Below are 20,000 nucleotides of genomic sequence, written 5' to 3'. Positions count from 1 at the left end.
ATCTGTTGGGCAGCAGTGGCTAGCGCTCGCATTTGGAGAGATCAGCTGGCCGTCCACTCGGCGAGGCGGCCCGGTGCGGGAGAGGGCTGGCTGACCACCTGGCTCCAGGACGGGGCCCTGAGATGAAGGAGCTCTGACGCTGAGACACACTCTGTATGTTTGCCTCAACCTCACACCAGTCTCGCGTAGAACATCACACACACACGCACGCATGCGCACACACACACACGCGCACGCACGCATGCGCACACAGACACACACACACACACACACACAGACACGCACGCCTGCGCACACAGACACACACACAACCGCATACGCGCTTTAGCACACAGACACACACACACACACACGCACGCCCTGCAGCACAGAGACACACACACACACACACACACACACACACACACACAGTGGTACTTTGGAGTGGACAGCTGGCATATCTCTGTTGCAACATGGTCCCTTGGGATGGATGTCTGTTCCCCTCTCTTTCTCCTGGTCTCCTGTTCTCTCTCTCTCCTGGATCCAAGATGGCGGGCACAGACACGCGACCTCTCTCTGTCCCAACCGCATGGTGTTTTTGTTCTTTTAAAAGTGTTTGTCCGAAGTTTTTCGTGGTTAGTCTTGTGTCACTACTGCCGTACTACAAGTACAGCAGGCAGTTTTAATCGACATCTGCAAAAGCAAAAGTTTTGCAGCCGCTCTGACTTTGCAACAGAGACGCTTTTTAAAGGAACTCGGACTACTCCCGCCTGCAGCAACACCGACTCGGGCCTGCTACTCCTCCCCCGGAAAGAAAGCGTGTCCGGAAGCGGTGTGCGAGGAAGCAGAAGAGGGCAAGCGCTGAGGCGTCCGGGCCGGCCAGGCTAGCGGCCAGCCCAACTTCGCCCAGCCATACCATCCATTCTCCTGGCAAATGTAACGATCACTGGACAACAAAATGGATCACATACGACTGCTGAGATCAACGAACCGACAGTAAGTAACTGCTGTGTGCTCGTCTTCACTGAGACTTGGTTAAATGACAACATTCGGACTCTGCTGTACAACTGGAGCAGCTAGCATGCTATCGAAAGCAGACAGGGCCATTGTAAAGGAGGTAAATCACGAGGAGGAGGAATCTGTGTTTACATCCGTGACGAATGGTGCCGGACACTGTAGTAGTATGCAAACACTGCTCACCACTGGCAGAGTTTATGATCATGTGCGCCGCCCTTTTTACCTGCCAAGGGAAATTACTCGCGATTCTGCTAGTCGCAGTATACATCCCGCCTACCAACAACAACAGCGATAAGAACGCGGCTCTTAGTGAACTGTACCAGGCTGTCAGTGAACAACAGATTCGCACACCCAGACGGTTTCACCATCTTCACTGGAGATTTTAACCATGCTGATCTAAAACTGTACTTCCAAAGCTACACCAGCATGTTGATTTTCCAACAAGAGGAGATAACATCCTGGACCTGGTCTACACTACACACAAAGGAGCATACAAAGCCACCCCCTCCCCACATTGGACTTTCAGACCATATCACTGTTATGCTAATGCCCGCATACAGACAAAGGGTAAAAGCGAACAAACCGTTCGTAAGCAGGTAAAAGTGTGGCCTGAGGGAGCCTCCGATGCTCTTCAAGACTGCTTTGACACAACAGACTGGGAAATGTTTAAGCAGGCAGCCACTTACAACAACCGACAGACATAGAGGAGTATACAGACACTGTAACCTCTACATCACCAAGTGCATCGATGATGTGACCCACACAAAAGACATCATCACTGGGCTAACTGGAAGCCATGGCTGACGGGGGATGTCCTCAGGCTGCTGAGGGCCAGAGACAAAAGCCTACAGAGCTGGGGATGAAGCTGGCATGAAAACAGCCAGAGCCAACCTGTCCCGTGGCATCAAGGAAGCAAAAAAGGAATACACTCACAAGATAACCACCCACTTCAAAGACAGCAGGAACTCAAAGCCTATGGCAGGGCATTCAGGCCCTCACGGACTACAAGCCCAAGGCCACAGAGCTGTGAGAGCAACATCCCTCTGCTCAACAACCTGAACCTTCTTTGCTCGCTTTGAAGCACAAAACAGCACCTGCCCACAGAAGACCCATCCCCCTCTACATGAGCAGCCCCTGTGCCTCTCTGCCGACAGCGTGAAGAGGACACTTGCTGCTATCAACACCCAGAAGGCAACAGGTCCAGACAACATCCCAGGTCGTGGCGCTGAAGGACTGCGCGAGGGGAGCTTAAGGATGTCTTCACAGACATCTTTAACACTTCCCTGAAGCAAGCCATCGTCCCATCATGTTTCAAAGCTGCCACCATCATACCTGTGCCGAAGAAAACTGCTCCATCCTGCTTCAATGACTACCGCCTCTGTGGCACTGACACCCATCATCATGAAGTGCTTTGAGCGGCTTGTCATGTCACATATCAAAGCCATTCTCCCCCACCCTGACCCCTTCCAGTTTGCATACCGAGCCAAGCGTCTACAGAGGATGCAATCTGCTCTGCCCTCCACCCAGCCCTCACCCACCTGGAAAAGAGACTCATATGTGAGATTGCTGTTTATAGACTTCAGTTCTGCATTCAACACCATAATACCACAACAACTCATCTGCAAACTTGACAAACTGGGACTCAGTACCTACCTCTGCAACTGGCTACTGGACTTCCCTCTGTCAGAGGCCCCAAGTAGTGCGTGTTGGCAACAATACCTCAAGCAGCATCACACTGAGCACAGGGCCCCAAGGCTGGTGCGGCTCAGTCCGCTGCTCTTCACCCTGCTGACGATGACTGCACTGCAACCTACAGCAACAATCACATAGTGAAATTTGCTGACGATTAATACTCTGGTGGGTCTCATCACCAAGGGCTTAAGAGACTCAATACAGGTTGGAGGTCGACCATCTGACCACGTGGTGCAGGGATAACAACCTCCTGCTGAACGTCAGCAAGACCAAAGAGATTGTTGTTGACTTCGAGAGGTCACACCCAACACCTGCCACTGACCATCGACGGTGCTGTGGTGGAGAGAGCGAGCAGCACCAAATTCTGGGGGTGCACATCAGTGAAGACCTCTCCTGGACCACCAACACTGCATCACTGGCTTAAGAGAGCTCAGCTACCTGTACTTCCAAGGGCTTTAAAACTCAGGCGAGCAAGTGCTCCACCAGCCATCATGACCACATTCTACCGAGGCACCATTGAGAGCATCCTATCCAGCTGTATCAGCTGTGTAATGGAAGCTGCACTGAATACAACAGGAAAGCCCTGCAGCGCATAGTGAACACAGCTGGAAGGATCATTGGTGCTTCACTCCTCCCTGAAGGACATTTACACCACCCACCTCACCCAAGAAGCGCACCAAAATTGTGAGTGATGCAAGTCACCCCGCCACAATCTGTTTGATCTACTGCCCTCTGGGAAGAGGTACAGAAGCCTGCGCCTCCTCAAGACTACCAGACTCACCAACAGCTTCATACACCAAGCTGTAAGGATGCTGAACTCTCTCCCTCCTCTCCCCCCTCCACCCCCAGCTACATAACATCCTGGACATTGGACCCACAATGGCCGCCTGCACTACTCCACCTGCACACTTGAACACTTGCACACTTGTACACTTTACAACTTGGTGTTGTTGTCCTGAAAACACAACACTTCTGCTGCTCTTGCATAACTTGCACCACTATGCCACTTTCTTTATTACTTAGGTCAAACAGAATTTTATAGTATTTTGGCCTGTATTTGCACTAGTATTTTATTGACTGTCTATGCACAATTCAAAAAAAAAAAATTTTGCTGCTCTTTATTTTTCATTATTATATGTGCCCTCTTATTCACTTATTTACTTACTTTTTTTGTTTACTTGAATGTTATGTTTGTCTGTGGACTTAAAATTGGTAAAAATATGTCTTGTCTTCACCGTGGGATAGTGAGAAACGTAATTTCGATCTCTTTGTATGTCTGGAACATGTGAAGGAATTGACAATAAAGCTGACTTTGACTTTGACTTTGTAAGCTCTCGTTACAGTAGTAGGAGTGTTTGCTCTGCAGGAGTGTTTGCTCTGGAGGAGTGTTTTGTTTTGGTTGTTGTGTCTTTTTATTTGTTTGTTTGTTTGTTTGTTTTCCAGTTCATTGGGATAGCCACATTATCCACATGGAGATGCTGTTTACAATCTCATGGACTTTGTGTGTGTGTGTGTGTGTGTGTGTGTGTGTGTGTCAGGTGTGACAAAGCTGAGTATTTACGCAGCTTGAGAACACTGCAGCAGTACAGTGTGTGTGGATAAGGCCAGATCGCAGCAGTACAGTGTGTGTGGATAAGGCCAGATCGCAAATGGGTTTAGTGACCAGTGACGACAAAGAGGGTGGACAGCGTAACACAATTGGGTTTATCCAGTTGACCTATATGTCTATAGCACAGCGTCACACAATTGGGTTTATCCAGTTGGTCTATATGTCTATGGCACAGCATAACACAATTGGGTTTATCCAGTTGACCTATACAGTATATAGCACAGCGTAACACAATTGGGTTTATCCAGTTGACCTATATGTCTATGGCACAGCGTAACACAATTGGGTTTATCCAGTTGGTCTATATGTCTATGGCACAGCGTAACACAATTGAGTTTATCCAGTTGATCTATATGTCTATGGCACAGCGTAACACAATTGAGTTTATCCAGTTGGTCTATATGTCTATGGCACAGCGTAACACAATTGGGTTTATCCAGTTGGTCTATATGTCTATGGCACAGCGTAACACAATTGAGTTTATCCAGTTGATCCAAACTGATCTGCTGTTGTGAGACTCTCAGGCGGGGACACTGTAGTGGTTATCAGCCATGTTTGGGGAATCTAGAGGTCAGTCAGGGGCGGCAGTGGCTCAGGAGTCGTCCAGCAACTGGAAGGTTGGTGCTTTGAGCGCGACTCCTCCTGACCCAGTCCAAGTGTCCTTGTGCAAGACACTTAACCCCAGTGCTCTTGATGAGCAGATTGGTGCCTTGCATGGCAGCCTCTGCCAACGGTGTGAGAGTGAATGGGTGAATGTGAGGCATGGCAGCCTCTGCCAACGGTGTGAGAGTGAATGGGTGAATTTGAGGCATGGCAGCCTCTGCCAACGGTGTGAGAGTGAATGGGTGAATGTGAGGCATGGCAGCCTCTGCCAACGGTGTGAGAGTGAATGGGTGAATGTGAGGCATGGCAATGTAAAGCGCGTTGGGAGCTCGAAGAAGTCGAAAAAAGCACTATAAATGCAGTCCATTCACCAAGGTGAAGCTAAACGTATTAGTCACTACTGTTAATTCAGTTAAATCCTCAACATGTATGGATGAACATTATTAAGACTATGCTGCAGTTTTGATCACTCTATTTTACATTCAGTTTCCCCTGGTCAATGCTCCATTGACAACAGGACTGTATTCCATTTGATGTTGCTCATACAGACTGCATTGGCGTGTGTATTAATGCTCAGGTTTGCTGATCGTGGGCGGCTGTGCTGTGCTGTGTGTGCTGCCCCCTGCAGGTCTGGATGACTGTCTGCAGCAGTACATCAAGAATTTTGAGCGGGAGAAGGTGGGCGGCGACCAGCTGCTGCGCATCACCCATCAGGAGCTGGAGGACCTGGGCGTGTCCCGCATCGGACATCAGGAGCTCATACTGGAGGCTGTGGACCTGCTGTGCGCTCTGGTGAGGAGATATTCACACAGACACACACACACACACAAACACACACACACACCACACACATACTTTTTCCTTAGCTGTCCATGCGTGGTCGATGATGGACGCTTTGTTCAGGGGTTGGGGGTGATTGGTCAACGTTGTTGCCGTTGATGCCACCCCTCACGCGTGGCTATGGAGGCCGACATTTTGGAGCCGCACACTCTTCCACAGATGGAGCAGGTATGTCCTGATGATTGGGAGGTGGGTCTGCCTGCCGTGTTAATGGCATTGGGCCGTTGCGGTCCTCCTTTGGATGAAGGTGTCGATTGATTTGCTCAGCTGCTTTGTTGCACGTGGCTCTCCAGGCTGGTCTGTTGGATGCTGTTGCCTCGAGCTGGCCAGGGTTGACGTTGCAGCGCTTCAAGAGTTCTTTGGTAAAGTCCTTGTATCGTCTCTTCTGGCCACCAGCAGCCCGCTTGGAGTTGAGCAACTGTCTATAAAGGACTTGGCGTGGGACGCGATAGCCAGGCATGCGAATGGTGTGGCCAACCCAGCGTAAATGCCTCTTGGCCAGAGCTGCTTCCATGCTACCACACACATACACACACACACACACATACACACACACACACACACACATACATACACACACACACACACACACACACACACACACACACACACACACATACATACATACACACACACACACACACCACACACAGGAGCTATGTGCTCTGGTGAGGAGATATACACACACACACACACACACACACACACACACACACACACAGGAGCTCTGTGCTCTGGTGAGATATTCACACACTCACATGTGAGATATTCACACACTCACATACAAACACACACACACACACACACACTTACACACACATTTACACACAGTTTTGTATGGAATGTTTTTTGTGACAAAATTAAATAAATAAATGAAATATGAAATCAATAAATGAAATATGAAATAAATAAATAAAAAGTTAAATAAATAAATAAAATGTGAAATAAATACATAAAAGATTAAATGTAAAAACCATATATATTGACATTTACATTCCATATGCATGGTCATGCAATGTGCCATGAAATAAATAAATACGTCAGTCACTCATCAAGGCGGGACCTAACCACTGATTGCTGCCTGAAATAACACGAAGTGATCCAGCTCTGAGTCAGACTGTACTGGCTTGCTACCTGTGAACCACACTGGACTAAGGACATAGCTCAGACTTGTATCATAACTCACGAAACATACAACAACAAGGATTTCATTCTAAATTCATACTTTTGGGAAGATATCAGGTGTGAAAGCGTTCTGTCATTTTATGCGTCTGTTTGCTGTGTCTGAGGGTTGATAAGACATGCTATGTGCACATCTAGAGCTAGCGCTAACAGTTAACACAAGCGTTAGCTAGTTATCGACATCTACAGAAAGCAAACTTCTATCTATGGCAAACGACTTTGCTATTGCTTCTATTTATAGTAGGGTGCCCAGACGTCCCAGTTAACTTCACTTGAGCTGAATTCACCTCATTTGTTATATGATACATAAACAATAAAGCTTGAGATGCCCATGCCCAAAACTCTTATTATGTGAGTGTCAGTGTTGCGCGGTCTGGCCGAAATTAATATTTTCTACAAATAGGCCTACTTAAAATATCACGAGAAGGCTAGCATCAATACAGTAAAGCATCAATACAGTAAAGTCAACAGTAAAGAAGCTGAAGACGAAGTTAAAATAATAAAGACACCCCTTCAGGAAAAAGCGATATAGGCTATGGGAAATATTGGGAAAAGTTCTTAAAGAAGATGACAGTAGTACAAGTTATGGTCTATGTAGGCCTACTTCTTGCGAAGCCTCTACCTGTATGTATAGGTTCGCGCATGCATAAAAGTTACCTTAGTTCGTTGTGTTTGTGACTTTAAACTGTGGATGTGCTTTAGTAAAGCTTTGTGCTTCATTCAGCATTATAAACCAGTTCTTACGCTAACGTTTTGACCAGACATGTATCTCTCTTGCCTACCTTGCCTCACCATTTCTGTTTTCGAAAGAAAGATGTATGTCCATGGCCTTCAAATCTTATCCTAGTGTTCTAATCCTTGGTGGTTGCGTGCGTGCTTGCGCTCTTATTCTCATTCTCTCTCCTGCGCAAACATTATGTCCTGCATGTCTACTGCGTGTAGTCCTACTGCATAAAGTTTCGCAAATAAATTAGTTTGTTTTACAGAAATGGCATACTGCCACACTGCATGCAGGCTATAACCAAAATCACACATTTTGTAAATAAGCGGGTCGGGTATAATTTTGTCCTAATTAATATTCGCGGTCCGAGTTGCGGTCGGGTTGATTAAAATATCGAGCGACCGCGAGCCGCTTGTGACCTAACCCGCGCAACACTGGTGAGTGTCAGTGCCTCAGCAGCTGACAAGGATTTTTGACAGCACTAGATGCTATGCTTTTACGTCCTGAGAACTCACAGGCAAGAGTTAGCAACATAGAACACACAATCTTTCTGAATGAAAATGCCTAGGTTATGGCTGTTAGCAGTAGCACTAGCTTTTAGCTTCTATCAATGACTTTATTCTGATCAGCCAGGTCATGCTCACAAAATTTGATTTTTTTTTTTCAGGCAGCAACCAATCAGCGGCTAGGTCCCGCCTTGATGGGTGACTGACGTAGAACTATTTATTTATTTCATGGCACATTGCAAGACCGTGCATATGGAATGTAAATGTCAATGTATATATGGTTTTTACATTTAATCTTTTATTTATTTAACTATTTATTTAATCTTTTATTTATTTATTTCATATTTCATTTATTTATTTCAACTTTTAATTATGTATTTCATATTTCATTTATTTATTTAATTTTGGCACAAAAAACATTCCATAGTTTTGATGCAGTGAATCTGCAGATGTCAATGTAAATGTGGTTTACTCAGGCTGTAAGGCAGGGCTCTACAGTGTGCCCATTTCACTCGCACATGTGAGTAAAAACTAGATGTACTGCAGAGCGGTACAAAATATGACCGCCGCCCAGTCCAGCACATTTTTTCCACAAAAATAAATCATGCTGAAAGGCCTATGTGATTCTACTGTAACTGTCTCACTAAATTGCATTATCCACACTCAATTCTCACTGGTATCTGCTAGACAACAATAATTCTGAGGAATTCTTGAATTGTGTGCATGTGTGCATGTACATGTTTATGTTATGTGTGTGTGTGTGTGTGTGTGTGTATAACCTATATGACCGCCCGGCTTAAGCTCTTGGCGGTCATAATAATTGCGCGTCGAAAGTGCAAAAAATATTTATTTACTGACTCGGTGCTTAATGACTTCTAGCCAAGTCAATGAGGGTCTACATTGTCGAAAAGTACTCAAATACACCGCAACATCGTGAAACATTACTGGTGCGAACCATAAAATCATTACGCCAATATAGCATAAAACTACACCTCTCATCAACGTTAGCAGTTTGGCGTTGTGACTCGCTAGTTGCTTCTATCAAAATTAAAGGGTGCGTTGAAAAAGCGGAAAGTTAGACTAGCCAGCCAAGATGCAAAGTAGAACTAATTTCTTCAATCCACCGAATTCATCGGATATATGAGGAACAGAATGAGATTCTAAGAATGCAGTGAGAGAAGGAAAAGGTAACATACCTTTTAGCCCAGTTGACATTGGCTGCAATATGCAAAATATAGCTGTAGCGAACAGGCACGAAAGTAGCCTCCCGTAATAGGCCTACTCCCATTTTATTCAAAAGTAGAACGCTACAGACAACTCCAGGCTTCCATGCATGCTTGTTTGTTTTACACCGAATACAAGCTGAAGTGCAAAACGAAAGTAAGCATAGGCCTACCATCTGCCTACTGCCTCCATCAGTGCAGATATTTCAAATAAATATAAATGTCATTGATTAGACTATGTTGATAAATAAATTGGCCTAAGGACCTACATTTGGCAGGATAGCGTACTTCATACAGGCTATATGCAAATATGGCAATGCATTATATTATTTTACATTAACAAAATAAAAATAGGACGGACTGAAAATAAAGTAGGCACTGATGTTCTTTTAAATCTTGTTTATCATTCTTTTAAATCTTGTCAGTCATTCTTAATCTTCGTAATTGGTGCACTGGCATGTTGAACTGTTGGCTGCAGTGTAAAGTTACATTATGTGTAAGTTAAGTACAGAACTGACTGTGCGCCCAGATTTTTGTCTGTGCTCCTACATTGTTTAACTTGGGCGCACAAGTGCTCCTGGAAAAAATGTTAGTGTAGAGCCCTGCTGTAAGGCACTTACTGCGGATGAGTGAACAGGAAGCTGATATGAATATATTATTATATGAAAGCTGTGAAAAGGCAAATAGAAAGATAATGGCAAAGACAACAAGTTCAATAATATAAAATCAATAAAAAAAACAGTCCATTCAAAAGACAACAATGAAACCTAATTGTCTAAATAGTGCCTGAGGTTTGTTTTACTAGACAGAGAGCGCTCCTATGCTTTTCTTGCTCTTGGCACCCATATCTATCTCACAAGCACACCGACAAGTTATTAGAAGCTGTTTGTTTATCAACCATGTAAACTCAGTTCAATTAAACCACTGATGATGCTGACCCTAGCAGGTCATTTGCTTGCCTGTGAGTCCTACATTCCTGAGGTTGCCGTCTCCAGTGGTGCATGCCAGACCACCAAGCAGTGGTCACTCTGCCATTACAAAATGAGTTATTTGGAGTCTCCTGGGGTGTGCAGGCCTGCAGTAGCCTGACGAGCCAGACCCACATTAAAATGTAGGGTCTGGGCACTCACCGTTCGCAGTGCTCAGTCCGAGGGGCGGGATAATCGGTTGTCTTTCAAATTCCCTCTGCACGCAATAGGACAGCGCTGAGTCCCATGCGTTTTCCCACCAGCGGAGCTAGTTGGCTAGTTCAAACAAAAAGCTTAACTTGTGTCACACTGTTGGCCAACAGCAACATCCATCTTGTGGTGTGGTGTGGTCTTGGTAACGCACTTTGCTGTGCGCTCTGGTGAGGAGATATTCACACAGACACACACACACACACAGGTGCTCTGTGCTGTGAGAGGGACACACACACACACACGCACGCACGCACGCACGCACACACACACACACAGACACGCAAGCCTACAGAACCTGGCAATATAACTGAGCTGCACCGCACGCTGACTGCCTGAACCTATTTATATTTAAACAGTCTGCACCGAATAACCAAACACACAGAACTGCAGGTAGTGATGATGTCAGTGTGACCTTTCCTCTTTATCCTTTCTCTCTCTTTTCACATTCTCTCTCTTTTCACATTCTCTCTCTTCTCTCTCTTTTCACATTCTCTCTCTTTTCACTTTCTCTCTCTTTTCACATTCTCTCTCTTTTCACATTCTCTCTCTTCTCTCTTCACATTCTCTCTCTTTTCACATTCTCTCTCTTTTCACATTCTCTCTCTCTCTCTTTTCACATTCTCTCTCTTTTCACTTTCTCTCTCTTTTCACATTCTCTCTCTCTCTCCATCAGTCTCTGTCTGTTTCTTCCTCTTTCTTTCAGGCGCTGGGTTGTCTTTTCGTTTATGCTGCGTGGCTCAGGGTGAAATAGGAGAGAGGGAGAGAGGGTGAGGGATCTGGAGAGATAGAGAGATGAAGAGGGGAAGAGAGATAGAGAGATGTAAAGGGAGAGAGAGAGAAAAAGAGGGAGAGATGGAGAGAGAGGGTGAGGGAGAGGCAGGGGTCTTTGGAGAGGGATCTGTTTGGGTGTCAACAGTTGGCAGCACTCCAGCGGCAGCCCAATCTCTCACGGCAGGGCCAACGTGTGTGTGGGGGTATCCAGATGTGTGTGTGTGTGTGATGGTGTTACTAATGTAATTACATATGTATGTGTGTGCATGTGTGTGTGTGTTTGTGTGTCTGTTCACGTAATTAAAGATGTAAGTGTGTGTGTGTGTGTGTGTAATGCTGTAATTAGACAGTGTGTCTAATGGGTATATGTGTGGGGGTGGGCCATGGGGGAAGTGTGTTTGATAATGTGATGTGATGACTAATTAACAGTGAGATTTATGTTGCGGACATGTAGAGAAATGTGTGTGTGTGTGCGCGTGTGTGTGTGTGTGTGTGTGTGCAGAGGCATATGTATAAGTCATACCTGTCAACACTCCCGTTTTTCCCGGGTTTCTCCCGTATTTCAAGGTCATCTCCCAGCACCCTCCCGTTTTGTTATTTCTCCCGGAAAACTCCCATAATTTGCATGGCCATCAAACTTCATTTTAAAATCATTGATCCATTAATTTTTTCTATTAGTCTGACATCTCCCATGTTGCCAGATTGTGTATGAAATACACCCTACACATACACGATCACTTAGTTTCAATTTCAACCGTTTTGTCATAGGCTAAAACCTGGCAACCCAAAACCCAAATAAGGAAGCGGGTGCCGACTGTGCAGCCTGAGTCTCGTCGTAAGCAAGCGGGCTGGTTGAATGGCCTACTCCAGAACTAGCTGTTGTGAAATTGTTGGGAATTTCATTGATTAACACATCACATAAACTGTTATTGAGTGTTGTTGATACACTGAACTTGTGTCTTCGGAACCAAATCTGACAGCAAGCAGCTTTGGAGTTTTAGAAGTAGGCTGCAGGCAGCTGGTGGATACATAACTGGCATGCGTAAGGTAATGGTAAGGTAAAAGCAACGACCGAAATGCAGTGTTGAAACACATGTATGAAACGTATTACATATGCAAACACTGATCCGGTATAAACACTAAGATATGTACCAGATATAACCATATATACCAGTGAATCACCTGCATCCAAAAAGAATATTGAAAGAAACTTGTCAGTAGTGTATGTGTAGTGTTGCCTATACAGCAGAAAGCTTCTATACCAGGGACAGCAAATGTACGTTATGGAAAGAAGGGAAAGAAACAGACGATTGATTTGAAGTTCTGATATCCACTCCAGGATAGGACACTTTTTGTGTGGCAATTTTGCGAGCCCTGGAGCCTGTAATATCTGAGGTGAGATACAAATAAAATCTCTAATTACCACCCCTGTCCTCAGTGTCACACACACACACACACACACCCCTGTCCTCAGCGTCCTAGTTTTCAGCTCAGGATGCCTTTTTCTGGTCCTCCTCTGTCCTCTCTCTGCCAGTGAATCATCATGAGCTGCAGGAGATGAGATACTGAGAAACCGCTCATTATCATTATTATTATAATTTGCCATCGCAAAAAGGACAGGCCCATTTCTAACCGTCGCAATATCCGTGTCATTTAGGCAAGAACAGTTTTGAAATTTACAGTCAATATATTTTTTAAGGATACAGCACTGAATGCAGTGATTGTGTTGAAAATGTTTACAGTGTTGGATTGTTTACAGTGTTTGAAATGTTTACAGTGTTTCGATTAACGTTATACAGTTTTGTTTATGTGGTTACCATGTTGTTTAGACTTTATGTTTGGCACTTCAGGGCCACCGTAGATTACCAGTTGTTAAGGTTTTATGTTTGGCACTTCAGGGCCACCATAGATTAACAGTTGTTTAGGCTCTGCACTAGACTATCCAACTTCCAACAGGTAGGCAAACACAATGTGTCATTTAGTGTGGTTGATGGTGTCTGTAAGGAAAGTTTGTTGAAGTTTTGCTTGCATATAGCATTTTGGCTTTTGGACACAAATCTTTTTCCTTGGCCAGTTTTTTCTTGTTCTGCCTCTTGAGGCGAAAAGCAAGTAATCAATAGAAATCAAATTCAGCTCACATAAATAAAGTAGCCTGGTTAGGGTAAAAATAAAGGGTCATTTCCATTGATTTGCCTGTAATTAATTGTCGCTAGTCTCTTGTTTTTCCCATTTGTGACGTTGGCACTGTGACACCGGTGACTGCGGGCTGGGATTAGTGTGGGGGTGTGTGTGTGGCACTTTGATTGAGATTCCCACTCTCTTTTTATATAGCATTGCTCATAACATTCTTTACACCTTTTTGAGTCGTTCTCCAGTTATTGATATTCCATGTTCTTTTGTTCTTTTGTTCTGTCAGAACTATGGCCTGGAGACGGAGAACCTTAAAACCCTCTCGCACAAGCTCAACGCCTCGGCCAAGAACCTGCAGAACTTCATCGGATTAAGCGGTATGTCGATCCTCTGATGGCCGCACCCGCCATAAACCCCCTAGCGACTTCCTGACCTCGGTGGTGGACCTTATCGCTGCTGCCAAGAGCCTGCTGGCCTGGCTTGATAGGTGAGCCCTGCAAAGAGCTGCAGGACACACACACACACACTTGCTCACACACACACACACACACACGCTCACACACACACACTTGCTCACACACACACACACACTTGCTCACACACACACACACACACACTCACACGCACACAAACACACACACTTGCTCTCACACACACAAACACTTGCTCTCTCACACACACACACACACACACACACACACACACACACACACACAAACACACACAAATGCCTTTGCATGCGCATATGCATGCACACACACACACAGACACACACATAAACTCATGTGCACACAATATCACAGTTGTACCGTAAATCTTCAAATTATGGCCGGGGTCTTTTATTTACTAATTTATTTGGGGCAGGCTTGTATTCGAGGCAGGCCTTTATTTAATTTTTTTACAGTGTGCGTTTTATTGTGAGACATACATTTAGTTTGGAGCGGCATACCGGTAGGGTATCAAAAGCATAATTTGTTTTGGAATTTAATTGACTTTTGGACTGTTTGATTATATTGCTAAATGTTGGGACTGATGGGCACTGAAATCTGGGGGGTATTTGATGGTTCACTATTAAGTTTCATGTAGTTGAAAGAGTGTCGGGATTTCTACCCGCGTTTTATTGCGAGACAAGGCAGCCGTTTTCATTCACGTCCGCTGTGATTTAATGAAAACCTTATTGCATAGCCTAAATTGAGTTATTTTTTAATTCTGCATTATTTAGGCCTACTTTTTTATTAAATTTGTAGGCTGGAATGCCTCGCAGTAACAATTGTGTTTAAATGTAGTACTGCTTCAGCCTCTGGCAAGCAGCAAGCTCAAAAGGGGGAGGCTTGCGACGGGCTTGAGAGCGACGTGTTGGAGACCCATGGTGTAGGACAACGACTTTTCATTGGCAACAGTAAGGCTAGGCTATTAACAGGCATGAAAACTCCTCACCTTTCAGCGAAATTTGCCGTTTTGAATCCAAAATAGGGGACTTACGTGGTTTGCGCCGATCCGGTGTGTGTGTGTGTGTGTGTGTGTGTGGGGGGGCTTATTAAATAGTGGAAGCTAATTTTTGTCGCGGATGCAATGCGAACAGAACACTTGCGCTGGAATAGCCTCCCTGTCTGTGTGACTACAGATATATGCGTGTGAAATGTCAGCTGGAATGTGAGCCCGGCGAGGAGAGATACTTATTGATGTCACAGGTGGGCTAGTTTTAACTTTCAACCTCTGTCAGAAAAAGACGTTGAGATTGGTGTAGCAAAGTAGCATAGACTGTTGTTAAAGTTAGCGATATTGGACAGAAATATAGACATACGGATTTCATTTGATGAAGAATACGTGCAGTTTGAGCCATCTAGATCGACAAAAGGTGAAGCAAATAGGCATACTTTAACAGTATAGCAAAGGCTAATGTGAATAACTAAATAGTTGAATTAAATGCTCCTAAACTGGGTTGGTGCGTTTTGTTGAGTTCAGAGACAAAAGCAGTGTTTGACATGGTAATGCTGTCTTTTAAAAAACGTTCAGTGGCCTGATCAGTAGGCCTAGTCTGTGTCTACAGGGTTTAACATGTAATGTGAACACTGTTCACATGACTTTATTGGTTGGTTAACACTAGCACAATGCCACAATCTGTAAGTAGCCTAGGCTGCAGGTTAAAACATTTCAAGCCAATTTTACAAATGAAAGCCTAGTCTACCCTACCCAAGTTTATTTATTACCTGGTTTGGTCCAACAAATATTCAGACTTATCTTATTCAGACTTATTCTAATAGTCTACTATGAAGTGTCCATTAGGCCTATGAAATCTTCAGAAATGTGTGATAACATCAGGCACAAAGAAATAAAGAAAGAAAGAAAGAAAGCTCATGTAGATTATTGAGGAGGAGAGGAGGGCCAGGCTGAAGCATGTTGCCAAAAAGCGCAAGTGGGCCCCTTCACACTTAGACCCAAGCCAAAAAGAAGAAATAAAGGTATTTTTTTGTAAAAATTAGTCATTTTGTAGTTTGTTTTCTTTATAAATCTCTGGTTTTAGGCAACTTCATACTCCATGGAAGCTATGCACTATTGGCAGCAATGTCACTCGCGCTTGTTTTGCTATGAAACGCCCATTTCCCTCTTCACATGCCCTTCTCCCCTTTTTCACCCCTGACCCGTTTTCATGCCTGAATTAAACCAACCAACGATATAAAATATTAAGAAGAGCTTATTTATTTCATTGAGTTAAATCGAAACAATGTCTTATAGTGCTCGTGGACTGATAGCCCTACTGGTAGGCAATTATTACCCCGGCTTATATTTGGGGGCCGGCCTTTATTTGTCTGAATCAACCACGCTCTCGGCTATTATCCGAGGTCCGGCTTAAAATAGAATCCCGGCCATAATTTGACGATTTACAGTAAACTGGTTTTAAACTGTGGTATGTATAATAAATTCCATCATATCATGATCTGAACGCGTTTCCTGTGTGAAGCGAGACTAGCTAAAGTTACTGAACACACTTCCTGTGTGAAGCGTGACTAGCTAAAGCTATTGAACACACTTCCTGTGTGAAGGGTGACTAGCTAAAGCCAAGCCATGATCTGAACGTGCTTCCTGTGTGAAGCGTGACTAGCTAAAGCTACTGAACACACTTCCTGTGTGAAGTGTGACTAGCTAAAGCCAAGCCATGATCTGAACACGCTTCCTGTGTGAAGCGTGACTAGCTAAAGCTAAGCCATGATGAGGGTTGCTCCATTTGAATCCGGGAGCGTGACTAGCTGGAGCTAGGGCATAATGGAACACACTTCAGTGCCAGAGTGTCCCTTGACCAGCAGGCTGAGGTGGTGGGCAGTTGAAAGGAAGCATCTGTTTACACGCGGCGGCTCAGGAGTCCTATAGCCTCCTGCCTCGTCATGGCTCTCGTCGTGTCGAGTCCATTTAGTCAGTTTAGCCACTTGGCCTCTTGATCCTAGGAATGGACTGTGTATCGGTTTCAGGTCCATCTCTAATCATGCGGCCTCTCTCTCTCCCTTTCTCTCTCCCTCCCTCTCTCCCTCTCTCTCTCTCTCCCTCTCTCTCTCTTTCGGCTGGCTAGCTAATGAGTGTTCATTGATCAGAGAGGGCCGCCGCTGCTTCTGTGCTATCGCTAGCCACTGCCGGCCCCACCAGTTGACAATTCCTCATCAGGTGAGGGTGTGATTGGGTGATTAATTGGGTGACTAGAGGCTGAGAGGGAGGGTTAATTAGGGTCAGTTCCCCGCGCTGAAAGGGACAGTCGGAGACTCATCTGTATCACTGTGCCTGAGCGGCAACAGAACTGGAGCAGCACAGGAAGCTGCTGGGGTGTGTGTGTGTGTCTAGGGATTAGGGCATCTTTAGTTGTGTGTGAAAACATGTTTGTGTGTACGCTGTACATGTATCTGTGTGTATTATGTACCCATGTGTGTATACAGTGTATGCATGTGTATGTGTGTGTATCTGTTTATGCAAATATATGCATATGTATGTGAATTATGCAGGTGTTTGTGTTTTTTTTCTCTGTGGTGTGGCGTGTGTGTGAGTGTGCGTGTGTGCGTGTGTGTGTGTGTGTGTCTTCTCTGTAGTGTGTGTGCGAACATGTGCGTGTTTGCAGAAGGCTTTCGATGGCGTCGTGCGAGGCTGACTGACTACATAAGAGTAATCATGTTGATTTGCCATTTTACGCAACGGCGCTGAGTAATGCGCCACAAGGACGGCGGAGTCAGAACTTACATAAAGCTCTGTGGTGTGGCGTGAGTGTGCGTGTGTGTGTGTGTGTGTGTGTGTGTGTGTGTGTGTGTGTGTGTGTGTGTTCTCTGCACACCCTTTCTCCCTCTTCACTCTGCCCCATGCCATGCTGGGGTGTGTGGGGGGGTGGTTCTCTCGACAGTTCATCTCTGTGAAAAGGCTAAATGGCTTTATCCTGCTGGATAGCAGATAGCGCCAACTCCTGAGTGTCTCAGGATGAGTCTGAGGGGGAGTTTGCTCACCGGAGCAGGGCTTTTAGCAGCTCCGTAGCCGCGGCACATTCCTTTCGGAAACTTCCGCCGCAGAGCATGTATCAGCTGTCATCGTTTTGTAACTGGAGAATTCCCTGTAATGGAAGAAGTTCAGTGGATTGCATTTATAGACTGTCGTAATGGAGCACATCTCCACTCAATTCTGCTTCACACACTGCAGTCTCACACTTATTTGCACACTGTAAAGCAGGCTTCACCGGAAGGTGCCAAACCTACCTGTCATGTTGACATTGATCTCATGTCTTGCTCATGTCATGCTGACATTGATCTCATGTCTTGCTCATGTCATGTCTTGAGGTTTGGAGAAAGCATGTTGGAACGGCGTTGTTGATGTTAGAATTGTAGCACTCAAGAAATGATCTTTCCTCCTGTATAGCACATGCATCTGCAGAAATTACAATAAAAAGCTGACTAGACTCGATGTCAATTGATTTGGCTTGAGATGGACTCTCTCTTCAACCTTCTGATCCATGTCTACTCGATAAGCTGTGAAAGTGCACAGGGACTACAAGCAGGCCAGAGCAGGGGAGCAGCGTTAGCTTAGTTTATCTTATCTTAGCTTAATTTAGCTTAGCTTAGCTTAGCTTAGCTTAGGTGTCCTGGGGCCTGTACTACGAAGGGAGCTTAACCTACCCAGATGTAAACCAGGGTTACTTTGTTAAACCGGGGTTGACAAAACCAGGTTATCTTAAGTGGTGTTAATCGGTACTACAACGCTGATTATGAAGTTGATTTGTTGAGCCGGGGTTAACCTAATTGGAGTTTGTGCGCGTTCACATAAAAGGGGCTGATTTGTCAATATCAACAAATCAGGAGGCTATGAATCTGATTGAATTTAGTATTGGCCATCCCCAAAATGCACCAGAATACAGGAAATCACATCAAACAAATTAAAAATGTTCTGGGGGAGGACCCCCAACCCCCCCCCTTCCACATATACGACAATTAGTGGGGGGCCCTTAATACATCTGGGCCCAGGGGCCGAAAAGTTCATAATCCGCCCATGTACAGATGCAACACAATTTAGAAGTGGGCATATAGATTACAGTAATAGGATAATTGAATGTTTAAGTAGCCCCCATTGACTGATTTAGTGTATGCCTAACCATTGCCAAACGCACATGGCAGCAGGTGAAAATGAAACACAAACACATTATTCAGAATAGTAGGTTTATATAGTTATAGCTTGCATTAATATTTCTTAATTATAAAAACATGTAGGCCTAGCTTATAGCCTTCACTTGGCCTCTGTTTTACAGATAACAAGAAACAGGTGTCTTTGAACACTACTGTAGGAGGAAAGGCACCAGAGTGTTTTACAGTAGCAGAGGGTTGGCCATCATAAATAATAGTAGAAGGCCGATTGTGGAAGGGTTGAGGGAGGCATTCGGTCCGGATTCACAATTGCTGTGGAAATGTGTAGCCTTTATGTGCAGGATACAGTAATATGACATGCAATTCAACAAGTTTGTTAAAATGTGGATTTTATGTATTAGGCCTACTGTAGGCTATGTCCGATTTATTTCAGGCTATTCTTGCTCAGACGTTCAGCATACTGAGGGCTAGGCCTATGTCCGATTTATTTTCGGACATACAGTAGGCTATTCTTGCTCAGATGTTCAGCATCACCGATTAGATGGAATACATGAATGTCACGCAGGGCATTGATATGACGGGTGACATTAGAGACTTCTGCCTAGAACATCTGACAAGATAATGAATTCCTTCGCTGACAATCTATATCTTCATAGAGAATATCGTCCGGGTATATATATATATATATATATATATATATATATATATATATAGTCTATATATGGCGGTCTCTAAAACCCTCGCACTGCGAAGAGAGCCTCTCACGATTTTTGCTCCAATGTCGTATGGATCATCTAGGTGCTTGACATTGTCTCAATTGTTAGTGAAGGGGTGGTTAACGGGGAAAACATCCGGGTTAACCAAGAACATAACCTGCTTTCCGGAGCAGGTTTGAGATGCAGCGTAAATCGCCATGGCAGCATACCTCGGTTAAAACCTATCC

General features: G+C 44.8%; 1 protein-coding gene across 1 annotated transcript in view; it reads left to right on the top strand.

Moving 5' to 3' along the window:
• Nucleotides 1-20,000, top strand: part of cnksr2a (connector enhancer of kinase suppressor of Ras 2a) — a 125,038-nt gene that overhangs the window by 25,509 nt on the left and 79,529 nt on the right. The window contains 3 exon segments of the mRNA XM_048266944.1: nt 5,529-5,692; nt 13,741-13,838; nt 13,840-13,941. Coding sequence (XP_048122901.1) covers nt 5,529-5,692; nt 13,741-13,838; nt 13,840-13,941 — 364 coding nt within the window.

Source organism: Alosa alosa, chromosome 16, assembly GCF_017589495.1.
Source record: "Alosa alosa isolate M-15738 ecotype Scorff River chromosome 16, AALO_Geno_1.1, whole genome shotgun sequence".
NCBI lineage: Eukaryota > Metazoa > Chordata > Actinopteri > Clupeiformes > Clupeidae > Alosa > Alosa alosa.
The sequence above is the reverse complement of the archived record's forward strand: the minus strand, read 5'-3'. Positions and strand labels throughout refer to the sequence as shown.